This window comes from Rattus norvegicus, chromosome 19 (genome assembly GCF_021556685.1).
Source record: "Rattus norvegicus strain SHRSP/BbbUtx chromosome 19, alternate assembly SHRSP_T2T, whole genome shotgun sequence".
Lineage (NCBI taxonomy): Eukaryota > Metazoa > Chordata > Mammalia > Rodentia > Muridae > Rattus > Rattus norvegicus.
The window spans coordinates 70913723-70936434 of record NC_141552.1 but is presented as its reverse complement, the minus strand read 5'-3'; the positions used below and the strand labels follow the sequence as shown (position 1 = coordinate 70936434).

Here is a 22712-nt window from a genome sequence, read left to right as displayed (position 1 = left end):
AGGAATGAAGGGAAGGATGGATGGATGGATGGATGGATGGATGGATGGATGGATGGATGGACGGACGGATTAGTTTTCTCCAACATAGTCTGTACTGGGTATGGTATAGTATATCCATAGTATAGACTGGGTATACAAACTACTCTTAAGACCAGGCCCATTTTTTGGGTTTCATTGATTCATTTCTACCTAAAGGAAACCCCAGTGTCACAAGGTATAAAGTTTCTGGACTCCTGATACATTTCTAAAGTCTTATTGTGTTCCCAGCATGCTAAAAGACACAGCTTACACTCCACTCCTCACACACCATCACTGTTCCGCTCTTCAGTTCTTCCCATTACCCTCCCACAGTGTCTTTAAGGCCTTGGTCTGCTGCTGTGTGTGTGTCAGGGGATGGTGCACCTGTGTCTGACCCAGTGGTTCTCAACCTTAAACCTTTAATACAGTTTTCCATGCTGTGGTGGGCCCAACCATAAAATTTTTGTTTCTACTTCATAATTGTAATTTTCCTTCTGTTATGAGTCATAATGTAAATATTTTTGGAAATAGAGGTTTGTCAAAGGAGTCATGACCCACAGACTAAGAACCAATGCTCTAGACTCTTGTTTTTATAGAAACACCTAGTTCTCACAAGCTCAACACTTAATATCAGCAACAAAGTAAGCATACTGCCTGATGTACAGGATGAATGGGTGGATGGATAGATGGATGGATGGATGGATGGATGCATGGATGGATGAATGCATGGATGGATGAATGCATGGATGGATGAATGCATGGATAGGTGGATGGGTGGATGGACAGACAGAAGAATGGATGGATGGATGGATGGATGGATGGGTGGGTGGATAGGTGGGTGGATGCATGGATGCATGCATGGATGTATGGATGGATGGACAGACAGATGGATAGATGGATGGGAGAATGCATATGGCAGGAAGTGGGTTTTGGAACTGGAGCTACAGCATCCTGCTCTTCGTAAAGGCCCAGGAAGTTCTGAGAGAACAGGCAATGGATGTTGAGTGCTGACCTCCATCTCTTCCTAAGACTAGAAAACTTCCCCAGTCTTACAACCTTGTTTTCTTTTAGAAACCCAAGTCCTCCAGACCACCCTCATTAGGAGTTCCTACCTCTCTGGAGGTTTCAAATATTGATCACCCCTTTCTCACTAAGTGATATCCATAGTACCCCAAAGAGGCTTGCTTTCACTCACACAATGCATATTTTGGGCTTGGAAACCAGCTATGTGTCATTCTTGGGGACCATTTCTTTTCCTGTCTCAGAATGTACTCACACTATCTCCATGGCTCGTTAATCAGGCTGCATCTCTCTACCCCCTGTGTAATCTTTGCTAGCTCATTCTGTGAAGATCGGAACACCCGAGTCACCATCTCAAAGCCACGCTTGTCTTGATGTTGACTTCAACACTCAAAGGTCCTTCAAACTGCCTGTGTTTTTGAACTGCCTGGCTCCAGGAAGCTTGCCCTTGAGTGGCACCTGTAGGAATCATTCCTACCCAGATTTCCTCCTCTCTGTACCTAATAAACTCTCTCTCCCCCTCAGACAAACTTACCTGGCAAAATAATTGTAAGGCAGGCCTCCTCATTTTTGGAGGTGGGGCGTGGGGATGGTTTGTGTTTCTCTGTATTTGTAAGTGTGCAGGTGACTGGGGGTTGGGGGCACATACTTGTGGAAGTAAGAGTACAACTGCAGGTATGGCTTTTAGGACCATTATCTTTGGAGACAGGCTCTCTCACTAGGCGGGAGCTCACCAATTAGGCTACCCTGGCTATGCCCACTCTCCCAAGTCCCCAGCACTTGGGTACAAATGCATGCCTGCCGCCAGGTTTGGTTCTGGTGTTGAGCTCTGAGCTCTGAGCTCTGGTTGAGCTCAGGTCCTCACACTGCTCACAGGTGCTTTACCGATTTTGCTATCTCCCCAGCCCTCTTCTCCATCTTTAAAGGAAGCAGCCATGCTGGTATTGTGACACAATACAATGTGGCATTGTACATACCTGGCGGTGTGCTCACTTCCTCCAGTCCTCTGCTCAGCTTTCTTCACCTTGACGTCTGTTCCTGACTCCTGCTGTTTTCAACATGCTAAGTACCACACTGGATATGCGTGTCTCCCTAACTCATTCCCAGCGCCTGCAAGAATACAGTCAGAGTTATGAATGAATGAATGAATGAATGATTGAATGAATGAGTGAGTGAGTGAATGAATGACCAATGATGAATGAGCGAGTAAACATGAGACAATTAGTTTGTGGAAAATGACTCCGCGTTGTACTGTCAGAATCATTCCTCTCCAGGTTTCCTCCATGCCAGCAGCAGCCATCTCCAATCCCAGCATCCATTGACCAACCTTGTTTAGGGTCCTTTTCAGGCCATATAAAATGGCTCCTTCTTTAGAAAATCAATATTGGCTTCTTCATGGCCTTCCTGTTACCTTGAACAAATCACACAAACAGGATGTCCGTGATTTTCAATTAATCCATAGGGAAAGCCTAAAAGGACTTAAGATCCACAGCTGAAGACACTAACACAGCGTCTGCAGCAACCAGCCGGATTCCAGGTCCCTGATGAGCATCCCCTAATGAAAGGGGAGAGCATTTCCTGGCTTACAGGAAGGAGGCCAGAACTAAAGGAAGCACCTCATTCAAGCGATTAGATACTGGAAACCCGGTCCTTGGCCAGTCATTCTCCCAGATGCAGAGAGCCCGTGGCTGTCCAGTGTCTTCTCTAGGGGCGTGAAGTTGCAAACCAGCTGCAGCATCTACCTTGGCTCCTGCTTCCTGGCCCTGTGGTCCATTTTCAGAAGGGCCTGCCTTGCAGACAATGAATGTTTCCCCACACAGGAGCCCTGAAGAACTTCCCAGGGGAGGGTGGGCTCCAGTCAGTTCCTCTATCCCTCCTCATGCTCTGGAAGGCAGGCCAGTCTTGGCACCCCTCAGCCTCTCTGAGAAATCACAAATATGTTTGATTAAGATCTTAAATGAAACAAGCCATTGGCTTCATTTGGAATGTATCAGAGTTAAAAGTTTCTTTCCATGCATAATTAATAGCCTACCTCTTTGAAGATAAATTCTATCTATCCAGCTATTAATGGATCATTTCCCTTTGCCTGTTGCTATGTCATTTCTTTGCCCAAAGTTAAATATGATACAAAGAAAAAAGGGATTGGTAAAGAATAAATTTTCCTAAAAGTAATTTACATTTTTTTCCCAATGAGAAAAGCTGGGGAATGTTTTAAATGTGTGTCCAGCTGACAGCCAGCTGCAAATGTCTTACATCTTAGTGGGCTTCGCCTCTCTGTGCTGAAAGTGCCAGCGATATAGCACAAATCACATTGCTTTGCAGCCTGCCAGCACCTCCTTCACTCTAGATGGGTTACAGGCCTCTCCTGCATCTGCTAGGACCGACTTTTGTTATGCCAGCCCTGTTCTTGGCCGTGTTCTGCTTCCCTGGGGCTGTGGCCCACTTGCTTTCCAAAAACATGTTTGTTGTTTCTGGTTTCCTGTGAGTCTTTATTTTCTCATCCTTAAATAGCCTGACTTGGAAGTTCCCTGAAGCTCCCAACAAACAAACAAACAAAAAGAATACCTACACTCAACATTCTACAATGGTCATTGGAGTGTCAGAACTTCAGTGACCATGGAGCGGTTGGTTGGTGTGTTACAGGTCCTGGGTCAGGTTGTCTTGGGTCCTCTTAGCCTGTAAATAGCCATTCGTTGCCCACCTGTGAGAGACCCGACATCCTCAGGAGGATTAAATATATATGAATAGGCTCTTTGCTCCCATCAACTTCAAAGCTAAGAACAATGGCAGCTAGCAGCTATGGCCTGTAGCTGTGACCTCCATTTTGCTATAGCCCGCATAGCTGATGTTTCCACCAAGTTATTTTTGGAAATTTGCATTTTGATTTTTGATTTACGATTGGTTTTTCTGTTTGTTTCCTCACTGGGACAAATGGTTATCTGAGGAAATCTAATCTCCGTTTCCTGACCATAGTCATAGGTATTTGCTTCTAGAAGAAGTGGTTTCGTAATTCTCTTTGTGATGAGAGCTATTCGTTTTAAGAGGAAGTAATTCTTTCTGATCTACTAGGCATGGACACTGACACACTGGAGCCATGTAGCGAACCTCTAGTCACTAGTAAGGGACTGAAGCCGAGCCTGAGTGGAGGTCAACGTGTCTCGGTAGCAGTAAAGACCCATTAAAGGAAAAACTATTTCTTTCAGATCCAGAGGATCTGGCTTGCAGTTGGTCAGCTGATTCATCTGTCTAAAGGACCACCCATCAGGAAGGCAGCACCACTTGAAGCCACGCTAAGTGGACAGGAGGGGAAATTATCCCTTTAATATGATGTTTTTCTTCCCCAGAATCTCCATCATCAGTGAACATTGTAGAATGTTCAGGAGGACTTGCCTACAAGTCCTCAGACTTTTTGTAAGTCTGCCTAGTTCTGAATCACTCAGAAAAGCGTTACTTGTCTGTTTTTTTTTTTTTTTCTTTCTGTATCTCACTCAGCATGCTTTCTCTGGTACTTTTGGCCTCGTTCCTCTTTCTCTGAAGTTCCCCTCCCTCCTTTTTGGCCAAGAGGGTTCCCCTTTAGCATTGGGCTGACCTTTCTACTGACCTGACTCGAATGGTGTGGCTTTTTCTCTTCCTCTACTTTAGGCAACTGCTGAGGCTCACAGTTCACTGCTTTGGGGTTTTTCTTTTAAACTCAAATAAAATTGTCGTTGAGCTTTCCTCTGAGTTATTTTATTAACAAGACTAAAAACCACAAGTGAGGAGCCCGATTTCTCCTGGACACGTTTTGACTACAGGGTGACTTCTTAACATTACAAGCAAATATTGTAAGTATGGGAAGTTGTGAAAAGGCCATTCTATGTGCATACATGTCAGTGTGTATATCTGTATATATTATACACATGTATAATTTTAAGTACACATGGGTAATATTCAGACCAATCAAATTAATTTTCTTAAACTTTGTTATACTGGGGGTTGAACCCAAGGAGGGCTTTGCAGAGCTAGATGGGTACTGTATCTTTCAGAGAGCTGTATTCCCAGCCCACTAAAAAGACATTACTAACTATATCTCTTCATAACTTTCTGTTGTGTTTCGTTTAAATGAAAAGCACAGTTACCATTAAACGAGGACAAAAAATTATTATAAACATAATCTTTCCCTAGAACCCAGGAATTCACATGTGTTGCCCTGAATTCTTAAGTCTTCGTCATCTTTATCTGGAGACAAGGTCTCAGTACTGTAGGCTGGCCTTTAAACCATGACCCCCCAGTCTCGGGAGTAGCTAGAATCACCCTCAAGACTAGGTCAAGATCTTTTGTTTTCGTTGAAACCTTTGTGCCACAATGGTGGATCAAAGCTAGGGTCTGCACTGAACAATTGAAAGATGTGTGGATGCTGAATGAAAGCAAGCCCCGTATGAGCTGAACCCTAAAACCAGGCCACTGGGCAAGATCAGGCTGGTTCTGATATTCATGCTGTCTATCTTCCCGTCACTTGCAAACTACAATACACACTCCTTACCCGCTTGTAGCTAGCGATCCACTGGGCGCTGAGCCATGCTAGGCTGTTTAAACAGCAAACCCTTCAAAGTTGCACTTAAAATGTTTACCTCATAAAACCCTTCATAGAGGCCTCGTAGCAAGCCCGCGCTCTGCTCCAGGAGGCCAGGGATGCTGTGGAGAGTGGCCAGTGAAGAGACACCCATAGCTCCACTGGGACCAAACTGTAAAAGGCTTTCTTTTGGAAGCCAGCAATGGTGTGAGATGAATCATCAGCCATTCAGAGAAAAGGGTGTTTCCCACACATTTAATTGATCCTAGGAGCAGAAGAGGAGCTGGAGAACAGGAATTCTTCAATGCTCTCTGTGGGGGCGGTGGGCTTTGTTCCTGCACTGCCCTCTTCAGTCAGTTCCCCCTGCTCCAGAGCTAAGGGTAAAGCTTGCAGCAAAGTGCAAATCAGAAAAGAAGAATGGATCATTTATAGCTGAACGAAATTTGTGCATGTGCGCATGGTGTGTGCTGTGTATGTGTGGTTAGTATGAGTGTGCTGTGTGTGTTGCACAGGGTGTGCTTGTGTGCTGTGTATGTGTGTGTGTATGGTTTGTATGTGAATGTGTGTATGTGTGCAGTATATGTATGGTGTGTATGTGCTACATGTGTGTGTACTTACATATGCATGTGTGTGGTATGTGTGTGTGTGTGTGAGTGTACATGTGGTATGTGTAGTATGTATGTGCTGTGTGTGCTGTGTGTACCTATATCTATATATACACGTGTGTGTGCAGTATGTATGAGGTATTGCGTATGTGCTATGTGTATTTACATATTCATGTGTGGTATGTGTGTATATATGTGTGTGTGTGTGGTATGTGTGTATATATGTGTGTGTGTGGTATGTGTGTATATATGTGTGTGTGTGTGTGGTATGTGTGTATATATATGTGTGTGTGTGGTATGTGTGTATATATGTGTGTGTGTGTGTGTGTTGTGGTATGTGTGTATATATGTGTGTGTGTGTGTGGGGGAACCATCTAATCGGAAAGATGGTGTCTTCCATATAGAGGGCAATGGCAACTTTACCTTTATCTAGGAACTTTGAGGGTGACTATTAGCCCCTTGATTTTAAAAAAGAGAGAAAGACAGCTTATGTTCAGAATTACACCCTCACCCTCGCATGGGTTTTTAAAGTCACTTTAATCCAGCATGCTTTTGATCTAGTCATTACTCAGAGCTGAAGGTGATTCACCACTAAAGCCGCCCCTCCTACATTCCCGCTCTCTGACCTGTGAATGCTCTTGTTAGCTGCCTTATTAAGATGATATCCTGTCTCTGAAGTAAGAAGAGAAGATTATCTCTTTACTGTATGTGTCATCATTGGAGAAACCTTTTTCAAAAGAGAATCAGTGGGGGGGGGGTTAAAAAAAAAACAGAAAGAGCATTCTACAGATTTTTTGGGGGGTGCTCAATGCTTTCCAAAGGAGGGGGGACTTCTGTCACCCCCAGGTGGTCCTCAAGGCTTTAATGACAAGCTTTCTTGTGACTGTAAACAAAAGTGGCCATACTTGCTTGGTTACCTTTCACTGGGTGTGTGTGTGCCTGAGTTCTGAGGACTCGCAGGATGATGTGGAAGCATACCAAATGCACAAACACTGAATGGCAGGTGCTCTGTACTGTGTGATTGTGCCTGCTACAGTGTAGACAGCAGGTGCACGTTCAAGAGAAACTCCAGGTACAGGGAAGCTGGCTGGAGGGCGGCAATGTCACCTGGCTGTCAGCTGGCTGCAGGGCCACAGTTAGGGCTGTGATGTCACCTGGCTGTCAGCTGGCTGCAGGGCCACAGTTAGGACTGTGATGTCATCTCCTTCATCAGTCACCTAAAACCCTCCTTTTCAGATGACTGGGGCCAGGGGAGTAGGGGGACACAAAAAAGAACTTTGTCCATAAAGGGGTTCAAGGTCTACAAGAGGAGGTGTTGGTTCCTGCCCTTGGGGAGTTACTTGTGAGTTACTGCTCACAGGGTGATGGTTAGTCACTTTTTATTATCTTGTCTCAGTAAGAGTAACCACAATAAAGAGGGAGAAATGATATAATTAATATTCATTGAATAAAAAGATATAAAAATGTAAAAGAAAAAAATGAGGTTCCAGTCTTTCCCATCCCCCACTCCCTCTCCTTGGGTGGCCAAACACTCCCTCCCTCACTTAGCCCTGCATTTGCATAGATATGAAGAAACTTTCCACTTTCACTAAATATGAAAAAAAAAGACATCTGTTAATATACTTTAAAATAAAACAGCTAGGAGGGGTTGACAGGAAAAGTAGAGACACTGCAAAGAACAGGAAGAAATATGTCTTTTATTAGAAGGCTTATATGTACAGGGACAGGGGACAGCTGTCCCTCACAGCTTAGGGAGGCTGCGAGAAAAACCACTGCCTTCCAGGGTCACTGCGCTTACTTACACTGGAAACACCACTTAAACACCACCGAGAGTCGTTAACAGATAAAGCCATTACACACAGATGCAGAGACACACGGCGGCGTGCCGGTGGACACTTGCGTTATTTTCCAAAAACGAGTCTACACAAAAAATACAATGTGCCGGTAAAAAAAACATAGGCATATCAATACATGTCTTTTTCTTTCTTTCTTTCTTTTTTTTTTTTTTTGTTAATACATGGTACTCTGAGCTTTTTGCCCAAGGATTTTTTGTTTTTTGTTTTTTATATCGAGATTCTCAGGCACTTTAGCAACCCAGCCTTGGTTTACAATACAGGATGTTCAGACCAACAGATGAACGGCGGGAACACGGAGGGCCTCGTGCCACAGGCATGCACGGAGAATGGGACTCCCGGTGCTCAGAGGGACATCGACAGGTCCTCGAGTGGGATGGCTCTCCTTCTGTTTGTGAATAAACAGCAGAGTCACTCAGTAATGTTGGCCTCGTCAGGTCGGGACATGGTATGAGGATATAGGAGACCAAATCCTGACTGCAACCTCAAAAGCTGTGTTGAGGTTGATTCTCAGAATCCCAAGTGACTGACCTTTTTCCTTGTCCCACTCTGTGCCTCCCTTGACAACCTACGGTGACACGAAGTAAAGTAAGGACTGGATAGACCGGCCTAAGCTCCTCCAGAGAGTCTTCCCTCAGCTCCTATCTCCTTCCTCGGGGTGCGTACACATGGGCCACTCCCATGCCCCTTGTTCCCGAGTGTCATGAGTGACTGAAACTGAACGCATGTACTTATAAACACTGACTAGAATCGCTGTGATATGGGTGGTGGAGTTATAAGGCAGTTGGAAAGTTACCCTCACCCCCCAGAACCAAACGGCACTGGCCTATGGCTTAGCTTCTTCACTACCACCCTAGAGCCTTCACGCTCCGAGGATCTGAGGAAAGAAAGGGAACCCCAGACCGAGTGGGAGAACATGGGTAGCCCTGCTGCGAAGTTCTGGAAAGCCCTCGCTCTGGTGCATGCTGCAGCCACTTCCGTCCTCCAGAGACCGAGATGTCACGTCCACAGGGAACGGGTGTCGGCAACACGTGGCGGGGGGAGGGGGGGTCCCCTCTCTAAGATGAAGCTGTGACGTCCACAGGCACCTTATATGGAGCTGAAGTTTCCGGTACTGCTGAGAAGCAGGGAGTAGATGCCTTGAACTTGAGGTTGGGGTGGGGTGGGGATGGGGTCCTTCCACGAGATATACGCAGTGGCAAAGACATTAAGGCCTTCCATTTCTTTGCTCCTGCTGCTTAAAGGCACTGATACCAGTGACAGAAGTGTTCTGTAGTACCACCAAATGGAGGGTTTTTGTAAAAAATAAACTCCAGGAGCACAAGTCTTCACGGGGAAATGTCCTTTATTGCATGACACAAAATGCTGCCATCCTCCATTGAGCTCAGGAGTAGAAGGGCCGCCCTTTCTCGGGTGTCTGCAGTCTGTTCAGCCTGGCCACCTGAGATGGAGACGGGGGTACATCTTGCCGGAAGGGCCCTCTGACTCCATCCGCTGGTGGCTGCTTCTTCAGTTGCTGCTCTTTTCGCCTCTGCTCCTGTCGGAGAAGCTCCTGGGTCTCCAGCATGACCCTGGCATTAAAGCCATGGCCACCTAGATAGCCGTTCCTGGAGCCCTGGTAACTGGAATACCTGGGGTTCTCCTTGGCACTCTGGAAGCCTTCACCAGGGGCGTAGTTCTGTTCCCAGGAATCCTGTGATACAGAGCTGGCATTCTTCCTGCTTTGTCTGGCAATAAAGCAAAGAAGTTAGTCAGTCAAGGATGAGAGAGAGAGAGAGATGAGTCTCCAGGCTTTAGCAAATATCGTCAGGACCTGATCACTCACCAGGTATCATGGTGGGGGCTGGAGATCTCAAAATTGATTTTCAGAGCTTGGAAAGATAGCAATCCTGGGGCTGCTAAAACATGTTGCATAAGCACAGTGATCTAAGTTCAATCCACAGCACCCAAGCAAAGCTGGGTAAGATAGCACACATTCATAATTCCAGCACTAGGGAGGAGAGACAAGAAGATACAGGGGGCTTGCTGGCAGGCTACCCTAGCCTACTTGGTGGGCTCCAAGCTGTCAAGAAACCAACAAGCAGAAAAGAAAAAGAAAAAGAAAAAGAAAAAAAGCAACGACCCAAAACAAAACCAAAACAAAACAAACAGAAAAACAAGGTAGATAGTTCCTGAGGAATGACATGTGAGAGTGCCCTCTGGTTTCAAGTGCACACGTGTGCCTGGGCACTCACACACATGCACCTGCGCTGAACATGCAGCCACGCCACAAAAACCACATAAAACAAAAACTCAAAACCACCACCACCACACAACAACAAAAACCCAAAACCAAAAACTTGACTGTCCTCAGCCAGTCCCTAGTTTCAGCTAAGTGAGGAAAATGAAAGTACAGCAGGTGGGGAGCTGGGCCAGCTCAGCTGCAGAAGCACTGGCCTAGCCAACAGGAGGCCTGGGCTCCATCCCCAGCACAACATAAACCAGGGGTTGTACTGCATGCCTATAATTCCAGATTTTGTGAAGCAGAGGTAGGAGGGTCAGAAGTTCATGGTCATCCTTGACTATACAGTAAACTCAAGACTTGCCTGGGTGACAAGAGACTGTCTCAAAACAACAACATCACTCACAAAACAAATAATGCAACAGGAAGGGCTTAAAATCTTCAGCTTGGCTCTCTGGAGCCCTGTGTATCAGCAACAGATACGGGTCAGGGTTGCACAACTTCCTGTCTAGATACGCTACCCCCCCCCACACACACACACACGCACCTCAGCTTAGATAATTCACTTCCTATCACTCCGGGATAGGGAGGCAAGCCCAGGCGGTATGGAAACTTCATGTTCTACTACTTCTGCAAGGGGCTGGCTGCGGTTTTCGGGAAACGTGATTCTGAAACGTCTTTAATTTACTACCAAAGCTCTAGATGCTTCTATGAATTTGCAATAAGATTGCCTTTGATAAAACCTAACAATTTTGTGCCAGGAAGGAAGAAATGCCCTATTTTTCCTCCTTGAAAATAGAGGAGGGAGGAGAGGTGACAGTCATAAAGAAAATGTATTATTGCTCCATTTATCAACACGAAAATCATCTGGAGGCAGTAGGTAGAGCCTGCTTGTGTCAGCCTCTTGCATTAGCACACACGACGCTGCACATTCGTGAAGACACTGTGGGAGGCCACTATGTCTCCCATGGGAACTGAGTGATCAGCATTTGAATGTTCTGGAATGCTGGCAATATGGTCCCGGGTAGAACCCGCCCATTTTCCGCATGGCTGAAATTATAGTTGGGGGCAGACACTGCAGACGGAAATAAAGTAAACTCTCAATGTCACCACCGGCTCTGTGATCCACTGAGAAGAACAGTGGCTCCCATCTGGCTCTCCTCATGGGAGCCACAGCAGAATCCTCAGATGGGACAGAGTAAGTTCCTTTGTCTAAAGCACGGATTGTCTTCACTTAAAAAAATCATAAACTGATCCTCCCAGAGATGTGACAGACGGACAGTTGTCAGTGTGACAAATGTCATCTCTTCATCCCTGACTCGCTGATTACCTTCCTCCCTGACCCCGCATGTTCTCTGCATAGAAAGACACGCTGCAGCCACCCCAGGGATGCAGATTCTTCCTTCTTTGAAGTTTGTGAAAATTCACTGAGGTTGGTTGGGGATGGAGGAGACGGTGCTGTGGGAGGAGAAACCATTTCGTAGCTCAAGCTTGCTTCAGATTAATGAGTACAAAATAAAGCAAGAAATTCTTGAGGTCTGAAATAGGGTATTGGGAACACACACACACACACACACACACACTCTCATACAAACATATGCACACACATATACACACGTGCACACACATGCACACACATAAACACTCTCATACAAACACACATATGCATTCTCATACACACACACACACACTCTCATACACACTCTCATACAAATGCATATACACATGTGCACACATGTGCACACACAAAAACACACTCTCATACAAACACACATATGCATTCTCATACACACACATATACACCTGCACACATACATACACACACTCTCTCATACACACTCTCATACAAACATATGCACACACATGCACACACGTGCACACACACACTCTCATACAAACGCATATACACACGTGCACACACACATGCACACACAAAAACACACTCTCATACAAACACACATATGCATTCTCATACACACACATATACACCTGCACACATACATACACTCACTCTCATACACATACACACAAACACGCAACTCCCTTACTTTCCTTGGTGAGGAAGCTATTGGTGTCCATACATTCTTCTTTAGGAAAGAATTAGCAGTGAGCCAACACAAGAAAGGAAAAGGAGGCAGATGGCATTTCCTGTTTAGAAGGCCAAGGAAATGGCTCAGTGGCAAAGTGCTCACTCTGTAAGCAAGAAGGCCTGAGTTAAATCTCCCAGAACCCATGTAAAAAGCCACGTGTGACCGCTCACATTTGTAATCCCAGTGTTTAGAGACGGGAGGATCTTTGGGGCTCACTGGCCAGCCATCCTAGACTAACCAATGATCTCTAGTTCCAGTGAGAGACATTTGTCTCAGGAAGTAAGACTGATAGTGCCTGGCCAATATTAGCTGAGATTGTCCTTTGGCCTCCATAGGTATGGATAGACATGTACACCAATGCACACACATAAACATATGCCTGCTTGTAAACATGGCAGGGGGTAAACCGGGGAGGGAGGAAAAAGAAAAGGAGGGAGAGGGGAGAGAGGGAGGGAGGAAGAGAGAAAGAATGCATCAGAGGGATCAGCATTTGAATGTTCTGAAGAGTCAACAATGTTATAACACACAGACACACACAGAAATACACGCATACATCCAGTAAACATCCAAGTACCCAGCATAAAAAGGACAGCTTAGGACCACAGAGATTCAGATTCTGAACTGTCACTCGTTCACGGTATGGCCTGGAGATGTGTTCTCTAGGCCCAAACTACCTCATATGCCAGATGGGCTGTAGTTGCTGAATGTGTAAGGTACTGGGGGAAAGAAAATCAGTGAACCACTACATGTAAACTGCTCAGAAATGAGATTGGCTCTTTTCAAATGACTTATGGGATCTGGAGAGCAAGTCAGTGTCTAATATTAGCTTCTGGATTAGGGTAGAGAGGGATGGTGGCCACTTTGGGGACCAAGGATAAGAAGTAGGAAGTGCACTGTTAATTATCCCTCACTTGCAGAGAGAGACAGGTAGGTTGGGAGCCAAGAGCTGGTCCCAACTCTTGGGAGTTGTGTGTTGAGTGTGTGTATATGTATGAGAGTGTGTGTATGTGTGTGTCATGGTCATTCCACAAACAGTTATACATCCTGCCCATGGTCATTCAAAAAGACCACAGCAATGGCTGTGCTCTCACTGGATTTGTTCACAGTCACACCTGGGTCAGCTTGGTATGGCCCCTGGGCATCTTACTGTACCTGCAGCTGGGTACTAACTGCCCTCTACTGATTATAACAACTTCATCACCATGTAAGGAACTTGAGCCAAAGTCACAAGGCAAGGTCTTTACCACCAAGGTGAGCGACAAAGAGAGACAAAGAAGGCGGCTTTGAAACAGACAAACAGATGTGGACTCCATAGCTCTGGTGGGAGAGGACGTGAGGGTGCAGTGGTTGGTGAGAAGCGGAGACGGGAGAGCAATAATAGACACCGTCACCACAGGGGAGAAGGGAGAGGGAACACAGAATGCAGGGGGAGGAGAGGAGCCCTGTGTTATGGGTGCTACATGGTGCCAGTACACAGGCTCAGATGGAGAGCTTCCTTCAGACACCAAATGTTTTTAAGTAGGGCTTCTGCTGCTGTGATAAAAGACCATGACTATAAACAACTCGGGGAAAGATTTCTTTCGGCTTACAACTCTCAGGTTACTTTTTCACTGCTGAGAGAAGTCAGGGCAGGAACTCAAACAGGGTAGGGACCAGGAGACAGGGGCTGATGGCGAGACCATGGAGGAATATTACTTACTGGCTTGCTTTCATGGCTTGCTCAGCCTGCTCTCTCTCATAGCACCCAGAACCACCAGGCAAGGGGGTGGCACTTTCCAGTAGGCTGGGCCCTCCTACATCAATCACCAATTGAGAAAAATATACCACAGGCTTGCCCACCAGCCAATGTCATAGGGACTTCTTTTCCTCTTCGAAAATGACTGTACCTGGTGTCAAAAACCAGGTGGTGACATAAAACTAGTCAGTACACCAAAGAAAGGAGCTCATTTCAGAATTAAAGAAAGCATGATAGTCTGGTTGGGAGCCAAGTGAGGGGCTTTCCCCCAAACTGGCACTTCAATCTGGCTATTGTTTTCCCACTGATAATTGCGGGGAATTTCACTTTTGGTATGCACATGTGGCCTTCTTAATGGTGCTGCCATCAGATGAGAAGTGCCCCTCCCAAGCTAAGCATGCCCGTACTGCCCACTCCTTCCTTGGTGACCCTGGTCCAAGCTGGGAAGGCTGTTTCCACAGCGCTGAGGGCTGTGGCTCACCTTGGCAGGGAGCTGTACTGGCGCTGGGCCTGCTGGAAGCTCTCTCGCTCCTCCTGGCGCTGCCGCTGCACTTGAACCTCCACTGACACCGAGTGCCGACCACTCTGCGATGCTGGCCGTGAGCTGGACTGTGGGAGAGAGAGACACAGCTTGTCAGTAAGAGAATGACACCTGCCTTGTCGTGCCAAGAGCAATGTCACTTCAGTTCTGGTTCTTCTGTGGTGCTGGGGATGGGACCCAATGCCTGGCCACACGGGGCAAGTGCTCTGTTCTGAATGACACTGAGAAGCCTCCGATGCTCACTCTCGTGAAACAACTTGGAAACGTTTTACAGACTATGATTTTATTTATCTGCATCGAGTTTATTGTTATTTTGCTTTATTATTTTGAGACATGGTGTCATGTAACCCAGACTGGGCTTGGGTTTACTGTGTCACTTTGAACTCCTGATCCCCTTGTCTCTACTTCCTGAACACTGGGATCAGGATGCCTGACTGACTTACATGGTACTGGGTGTGGACCTCAGGGCTTCATGCATGCGGGTAACCACTATACCAACTCTGCCCCCTCTCACTCAAACTTCTTTGAGAAAAGAATGATATCATACCTTGGCTTGAATTTTTACAAATTCCACTTTAACTGTGGAGTTTGGTTTGGGCACATCATTTAAAATAGAGCGGCCAACTTGCCAGTGTTTCCTAGTGAGGCTTGGTAAATACTGACATAGATAGTAGTCGATATCCCTCGCGTAGCAAGCACAAAGCTCAGACTGGAAGTTAAAGCCAGGCTGGGTGATGGTGGTGCACACTTTTAATTCTAACACTCTGGGGCAGGCAGATCTTCATGCGTTTGAGGCCAGCTGGTCAACAAAGCAAGTTCTAGGACAAGCAGGGCTACACAGAGAAATCATGTCTTGAAAAATAAATAATTGAAAAAAACAAAATAAAAAAGTTATGACGGATCAGAGGGCTGGTAATGTAACTCAGTTGATACAATGGTCGCCAAGCATGTAGGAAGTCCTGGCCTTCTCTCCTGTACTGAATAAAGTGGACATAGTAGAATACGCCTGTAATCCCAGAACTTAGGAGGCAGAGGCAAAAGGATCAGAAAGTGAAGGTCAGCCTAAATAGTGAGATTGAGGCCAGCCTGGGCTACATGAGTCCCCGTGTCAAACCAACCAATGAACCAACCAACCAGACAACATGACAAAAACAAAATAAAAATTCGCTACCATAACTGACAAAGGCAAGGTGAGCTCCTGGGCCTGTGGCTTAAGGCTTGTTGGGCTGGCGAACATTTAGTAGTTATCTCTTTTGTCCTAGAAATGGTAACCAATATGGAGGGTCTACTTTTATTACGAAGTGACAGCTCAATTTTGAAACTAAAGATCAGCTTAAAGGAGGCACTATTACCAAATATGGGTCTCTGTCTCCACGGACACCAAAGAAGACCAGGGACCATTAGATCCTTGCCTTAGCATGGCCATGTAAACTAATGAATGCTGGATACACCAGTTTAAGGAACACACCTCCCTTGGTCAACAGGAAGTGGCAACTGGTCAACTTGAACCTAGCCTCAGAGATAGCTCTACCCGGCCACGTACCCCGACCAGCAGGTCATGTGAGGAGTGTGTTTTTCATTTACAGTGGGTTATCAAGTTTATATACTGTGCTGTGTAGACCAAAATAACCACCAACTTCACAGAATACCCAGGCATGGCTTACTGCTGCTCTGCGGTCGGCACCCCAAGACACCCATCTTGTTGCGCATCCAATGTGTGCCCCTCTGTGACATTGCATAGAGTATACACATTCTGTGTGAAGAATATCAGCTAGAAAGCTCTAACTGAATTTTCCATTAGCACTGAAAACCAGTGGCGGGCTAAGACTCAATAATGGCTTTGTCAAGTAATGGCCTTAGCGTTTGTAGGAGAGCGTTAAGGTAGCGTGAGTCCTACTCCCTGGAGAATACCACCCCCACGCATGTCTAAAGAAGAACTCGGCACCATCAGTTGCTCTCTTTCTGCCAGGATGAAGCACCTCGTGGACTGGAAAGCAATATTGAGGCAATGCCCAGGTCACATATCTAAAGCAGATATCCTCAGCCAACATACGATTAAAAAACTTCCGATACAAAATTAAGGTTGCAAGCGGTTAGACTTTATGGTACCCAGTCTGTATTGGGGGAAATTCACAACCATACTAACTGGGGCAGATGCGTGACAGAGGCTATATCCAACACAGTTCAAACGATGAATGTACCAGGTATCTTCAGCACAAAAAGCACTGAGGGGCGGGGAATGGCTCAGTGGGAATAGTGTATGCTGTGTAAGCCTAAGAACCTGACGTTGGATCCCCAGAACCTACCTAAAGGCCTGGTATGGTGGTGGGCGCTTGTAATCCCAGACCTGGAGAGGCAGAGTCAGGAGCCTGGGGCTTACTGGTCAGTCAGCCTAGCCTAATTGGTGAACTGTGCTTTCAGTAAGAAACCTTATCTAAGGGAAGGAAGGAAGGAAGGAAGGAGGGAGGGAGCAAGGGAGGGAAAGTAGGTAGATGGTTCCTAAGGAATGATACCTGAGGTACACACACACACACACACACACACACAGAGAGAGAGAGAGAGAGAGAGAGAGAGAGAGAGAGAGAGAGAGCGCAGACAGACATAGATAGACAGATAGATTGATTGATTTTCCCCAGTGAGTTCCTGCTTTGTCACACACAGCATCCTCTACGTTAGTGAAGACTGGCATCTTCTCCCCCTTCTATGAGGCAGGACGCCACTAAACTCCTGGGTGGTGTTGCACCTGCTGGAGCTTTGGAAACATCACCAGACAGGGAAAATGTACAGTGTAAACCGCGTGGTTCACACTGCACCCCCAAAGTTTCCTTCCTCCTCACCATCGTGAGCGACCCACACATGTCAGGAAGGCGCTGGCATTCTGCAGTGGGATTTAGTAAGCAGCAATTTAAGCTCACGCTGTTTTCTGACACACTGCTTGCGGGGACGTGAAAAGAAAATGGAAGATCTTACGAAAACGCAGGTATATTTTTAAGTTGTTTCTCCCAGCAGCCTGAAAATTTGATTCTGACAGAGGGGGGAAAAAGTTGAAGGGCTTTTGTTTCTTCAACTGTGCACTTTCTGACACCATTCAAACCTTGTCAGTTGTAAGTGTATACTGAGGCTTTGGCAGGCTCCAGGAAAGATCATCACAGGGACTAAAGCGTGCACACGTGAATGACTGAGGTGCTGACAGGCTGACACCTCATCTAATCAGATAGAAGCTTCAGCCTCATCCTCATTTCACACTCCCTTTTCCCAAACCTGCAAAGGGGCATGTCAGTCATGACGGTCGCCTTCATTCTTAAGAGGCAACTCTAATAGGCCACATGTCTATTAGAAGAAGATTGTGTACTCGGGTACTGAATAGCAACAGGTCGATAAAAATCACTCTGGCAACTTTCACACTCGTCCAAAATTAAAAGTAACTTTAGGCTTGGGAGATAACTCAGTTGATGACTTCCAAACCCAGAACCAATGACAAGAAGGAGGAGGAGGAAGAAGAGGAGGAAGGGGGAGGGGAGAGAGAAGGAGAAAGAAGAGGAGAAGGAGGAGGAATAGGAGGAGCTGCCAGGGTTGCACACAAGATTATAATCCAAGCAAGAGGGAGGCATAGACCAAAGGGGCCATAGGTCTCACTGGTCAGCCAGCCAACCAAAGCAGTGAGTTTCAGGTTCAGTAAGAAACCATGCCTCAACAAAAAGAACATGGATGGTTCCCAAGAAAGAACCGAGGTTGTTTTGACCTCCACATGCACTCACTTGCACCTGCACATACATGATAACACACACACACACACACACACACACACACACACACACACAGAAACCTCTCAAAGGTTCAATGCAGATCTCAGATGTGTTAGGAGAACAGTTGATGAGAGGCAATCCTACCTTCAAAGGCTGCACTTCAGTCCCCATGACAGAAGCACAGCCATGTATCTGAATCAAATGTTACAAAACTAAAGACACGAGGAAGAGAGAACATGTAACTCCATAGAGGAGTCTGTGTTTTCAAACACTCTCATCAGAAACAACAAAGTGTGTGTGTGTGTGTGTGTGTGTGTGTGTGTGTGTATGTGTGTTGGGGGATGAGTAGAGTGTTTGTTGCACAAGTATAAAGGCCTGAGTTCAGATGTCCAGGGCCTATAGGACACCCAGTCCATTTGCAGCTGGTGGTTCAATGAAAGGTCCTGTTTCAAAATGTGGTGAAGAGTAATGAAGAAGATAGTGTCTACCGTGACCTCTGTCACACACTTGCATGATACACACACATGCACACACTCACTCATACACAGGCAGACACATACATATACCAGACACAGAGACACACACACTCACTCATACACAGGCAGACACATACATATACCGGACACAGACACAGACAGACAGACAGACAGACAGACAGACAGACAGACAGACACACACACACACACACACACACACACACACACACCTGCATACAATATTCACAAAAAAGGAACAGTTGTACAGAAAATCCAGGTGCCAGCAAAGTGTCCCAACCCTGAAATTCAGGCAAAGAAGCAAAGCTGCTTTAGCTGCAAATTACAAAATCATCTAGGTCTTGTTTGTAATGAAATTGGATAAAAGAAATGACCTTTTAAATTAAAAAAAAAAAAAGGCCCCCAAGTGCCGGGTCTAAATAAGAAAAGACACTGTAAGATAGAGGTTGAGTATATTATTGTTAGCACAATGGAATCTCTTCCTTAAAACCACAAAATACACCTGTTGCTTTTGTAAGTGAGCTGCAAAATATCATAATTAGAAAGATGCTACTTCAAGACTGAGAAAGCTGAAAAATGCTGGTTTCATTCTGGTAAAGAAAAATCTATGAAAGACCTCCACAGAGTGCCACGGAATTTGCATCAAGTAAGCATTCCTTGCAGCTAATTAAAATTATTCTTTGGTTATTTACAAAAGTAAGATACAAGGAGAACTAGCTAAAATAATTAACAGACTAATGGGAAAGACTCTGTAGATAGTAATTAGAACTAGGCAATACGTAACTTTTTACAGATTATTATAAAGGTAGCAATAAATAATTGTTAGTTTATTGTTACATACAGATTTCATAATTTAGAACACACTGGGTCATTTCATATGGATAGAAAAGTAGTGTGAGGTATGCATATATGCATTATACCATGCATAATTCTTATAAATGACCATTTGGAAGTTTTCTATTTTCTACATGAACATGCATAATAAAACTCCAAATTTCCTGAGGCACATATACAAAAAAAAAAAACCTTGTGTGTTTTAGATAAAAATAACGACAAAAATTATATCCCTTTAAGACAGTGGGTCGTTATTTGGCAAGTTAAACATATGTAACCCTCATATGTACTCCATACTGATTAAAATGACAATTTAAGGGTCTGACAGTGAGTAGAAAGAAGTTTTATCCAATTAAGTCACACAAGTGATTCACTCTGATTAACTGTGGATACTGCTAATGATGGTCATTATCTTCTATAGTTCTCTTATTTACAACTTTAACCACAGTGAAGCTATCTTATGTCACTCTCCAATCCAATACAAACCACACTTGGCCCTGTTTAACCTCCCAGATCGGATGGGATTGGGGGCCTTCAGGGTGGTAGAGTCAAGACAACTTTTAGTCTGTCATTTTTGGTGTCTCAGTCCTCTGCCAAACTCTTACTCTGTCAAACTCTTGTGGGCTCTGAATGTTAGGAAGCTTAAGTGCTACTAAGAACTTGTGTAAAAGCTGAAAAGTCCTCAGAACACCGTTTCCCCTGAATTCTTTATAAAGGCATGCTTTGGCATTCATGCGGCCTCTCCCATCAGTGCTCCTGTCTGTGAGACTTCCCTACCTGAAGCACCTGGGGTCTTGAGAACTGGGTATAGATCTACAGAGCAAGCCACTGGCATCGGCAGCTCATAGCACCCAGCTCGCTTCCACTGCAGGTAGCACGGCCCGCGGGTACAGAGAAGTTTGCCTACAGGGGTGGTTATGGAGCCTAAAGCGAGGTGTCTACTTTGCTCTAGCAAGGGGCTTTCTCCATAAGGAATTGGTACCCCTCTGCTGCTAAAACAGCTTTCTCTAGGGACACTTCCAAGGAAAGGACTCTCCATGCAGCATAAGAGGAGAGGCTGGTGTCTTCTGAATGAAGGACAAAGAACAACCAGGCAGCAGCAGCAGCAGCAGATGCCTTGCGAGTCATTAACACGATGACAACAAAACCAAACCTTCAGTTCTCAAATCCCTGGGCGAGTGGGAAACAACCAGGGATGCAGATCAACCCTGCCCTGTACTGGGCTTCTGATAACAGGCAAAGCACTGGTAGGCTGGGAAGAGCCATTGTAAGCTCACGCCTTCCAGGAAGATGGAGGAAAAGGCAGCTTTTCTGTTCCTTTAAGGAATACAAGAACAAACCAAGCTCAGGAAGGATGGGGACAGTCACACAGCACAGGGTCAGTTTTTTTCCTTGAAGGATTAACGTACTTTCGGTCACTACTGACAGGCAATGGAGAGGAATTAGTAATATTATTAAAGCCTCTGTTATCCCACTTCTCAGTTGCTCCAGCCAGCACATCGCCTGTGGGTTGAATGGGTCCCCCAGCATTCTGTACTCTTGTGTGCACTGTCTGCAATTTACCTCTTTTTGAGCAACTGTAGCTCCCATCTAAACCCAAGACCTCATAATAATGAACACCCCAGCAACCTCTCAGTAACTTGCCCTGAGTTACCTCAGGGAAGAGTTAAGGATTTGTTTAGGCTGCACCTGCATGGGTGGAGAAGAACCTGCTTTTCCTCTTCCTCAACCTGAGAGAATGATTTCCAATTATAGAGCTCAGAACTTTTCTGGGCCCGTGCTCTTCTAAAGGCCTTTTGTGCCACAAACCAACTCTTTCCAAACCAGATACTTGAACAGAGGCCCATGAGCAGGTGCATCCCACACCGCTGGGGTTTGCACTGAACATTTCCAAAATAGGTGAGGTTTTAGGGCTACTTGCAGTAATTTTTGCCTCAGGAAGCTCTGTAGATGGAGTCATTGGCTAGGAAACTCTCTGTACGATACATCTGTAGATGGAGTTGTTGACTAGGAAACTATCGGGTACACCTGGCTACACTGGGAATGAGTATTTCAGCTTATGTGCACTATGTTTTCCTAAGATATCAAGATGCACTTGATGTTCTTTAACAAAGAAACGAGTATGGACTGTTCAAACATGGGAGACCATGCTCTCACACCTTCCGAGTACAGGGGAGCCACCAGGTCAGCAAACACATGGGGAGAAAGAAGATCCCTAGCTACTGGAGGGGCAGTAAAAACAAGAGGAGCTCACGCTCTGCCTAGGTTACACCAGCAGCTCTCACTGAGGGAACAAAGAGAGCTGATGTTAAGATGACAGCAGAGCCGAATGGCGGCTGCTATAAGCTCACTTATGTGATCAGCAAAAGGGAGAGACCCCGACTGTTCGCAAATGAAAAATAAAAAGAAAAGGTCAACCTCTGATCCACAATTTAGGAAATTATTCTATATCTAAGGTGACCAGTTTGCCATCCAAGTAACTGGCTGCTTTGTCATCACGAGAAACGATACATAGGCCATACTGTCTAAAGTTACAATGGCACCTGGCACACTGTAATCTGACCTATGACCTTTGGTAGATGAATTTCCTAGGTGCAGGTTTTCTCTATCTTTTCTCTAGAGTGATTGCTCCTATTAAAGAGATGGCATGGAAACACCCGAATCACAGACAATTCCTCATTCAAACCTCTCTAAAATCCTTCCAAATTCTCTCAGTGAAAATATCCTACACCGAGAGACAGTCACTTGGCCTCAAACTTGAAGTGCCTTCATTTGGGTACAATGTCACTAGCTGGAGGCTGAGGCAGGAGAACGGAGAGTGGCTTTCTCTGCACCAGCTCCACTGCTGGGTTTTAGGAATACACAATTTTCTATCGGGGCTTTGTTCTCTCGAGCTGTGTGACGGTGGAACACGGTAAGCCTTCAAGAACTTTACGGATCAAGTCATTAACCGAAAAACGAAGGCCATGAAGATGCTGGCCTGAAAGTCGCATTCCTGAGTAA

The 22712-nt window shown here is 45.6% G+C and overlaps 1 protein-coding gene across 15 annotated transcripts in view; it reads right to left on the bottom strand.

The window, feature by feature from the left end:
• Positions 1-7871: 7871 nt before the first annotated feature.
• Pard3 (par-3 family cell polarity regulator) overlaps positions 7872-22712 on the bottom strand; it is a 549750-nt gene continuing 534909 nt past the window's right edge. For 9 of the 15 annotated variants that reach the window (XM_087595246.1, XM_087595248.1, XM_087595247.1 and 6 more), the window contains 2 exons: positions 14576-14703; positions 7873-9775 (listed from right to left, as the gene is read on the bottom strand). In XM_087595246.1, coding sequence (XP_087451372.1) covers positions 9433-9775; positions 14576-14703 — 471 coding nt within the window. In that variant the 3' untranslated portion in view covers positions 7873-9432. Of the gene's footprint in view, positions 9776-14575; positions 14704-22712 lie in introns of all 15 variants that reach the window. The other 6 variants (NM_031235.3, NM_001431380.1, NM_001431381.1 and 3 more) reach the window with 1 other exon arrangement.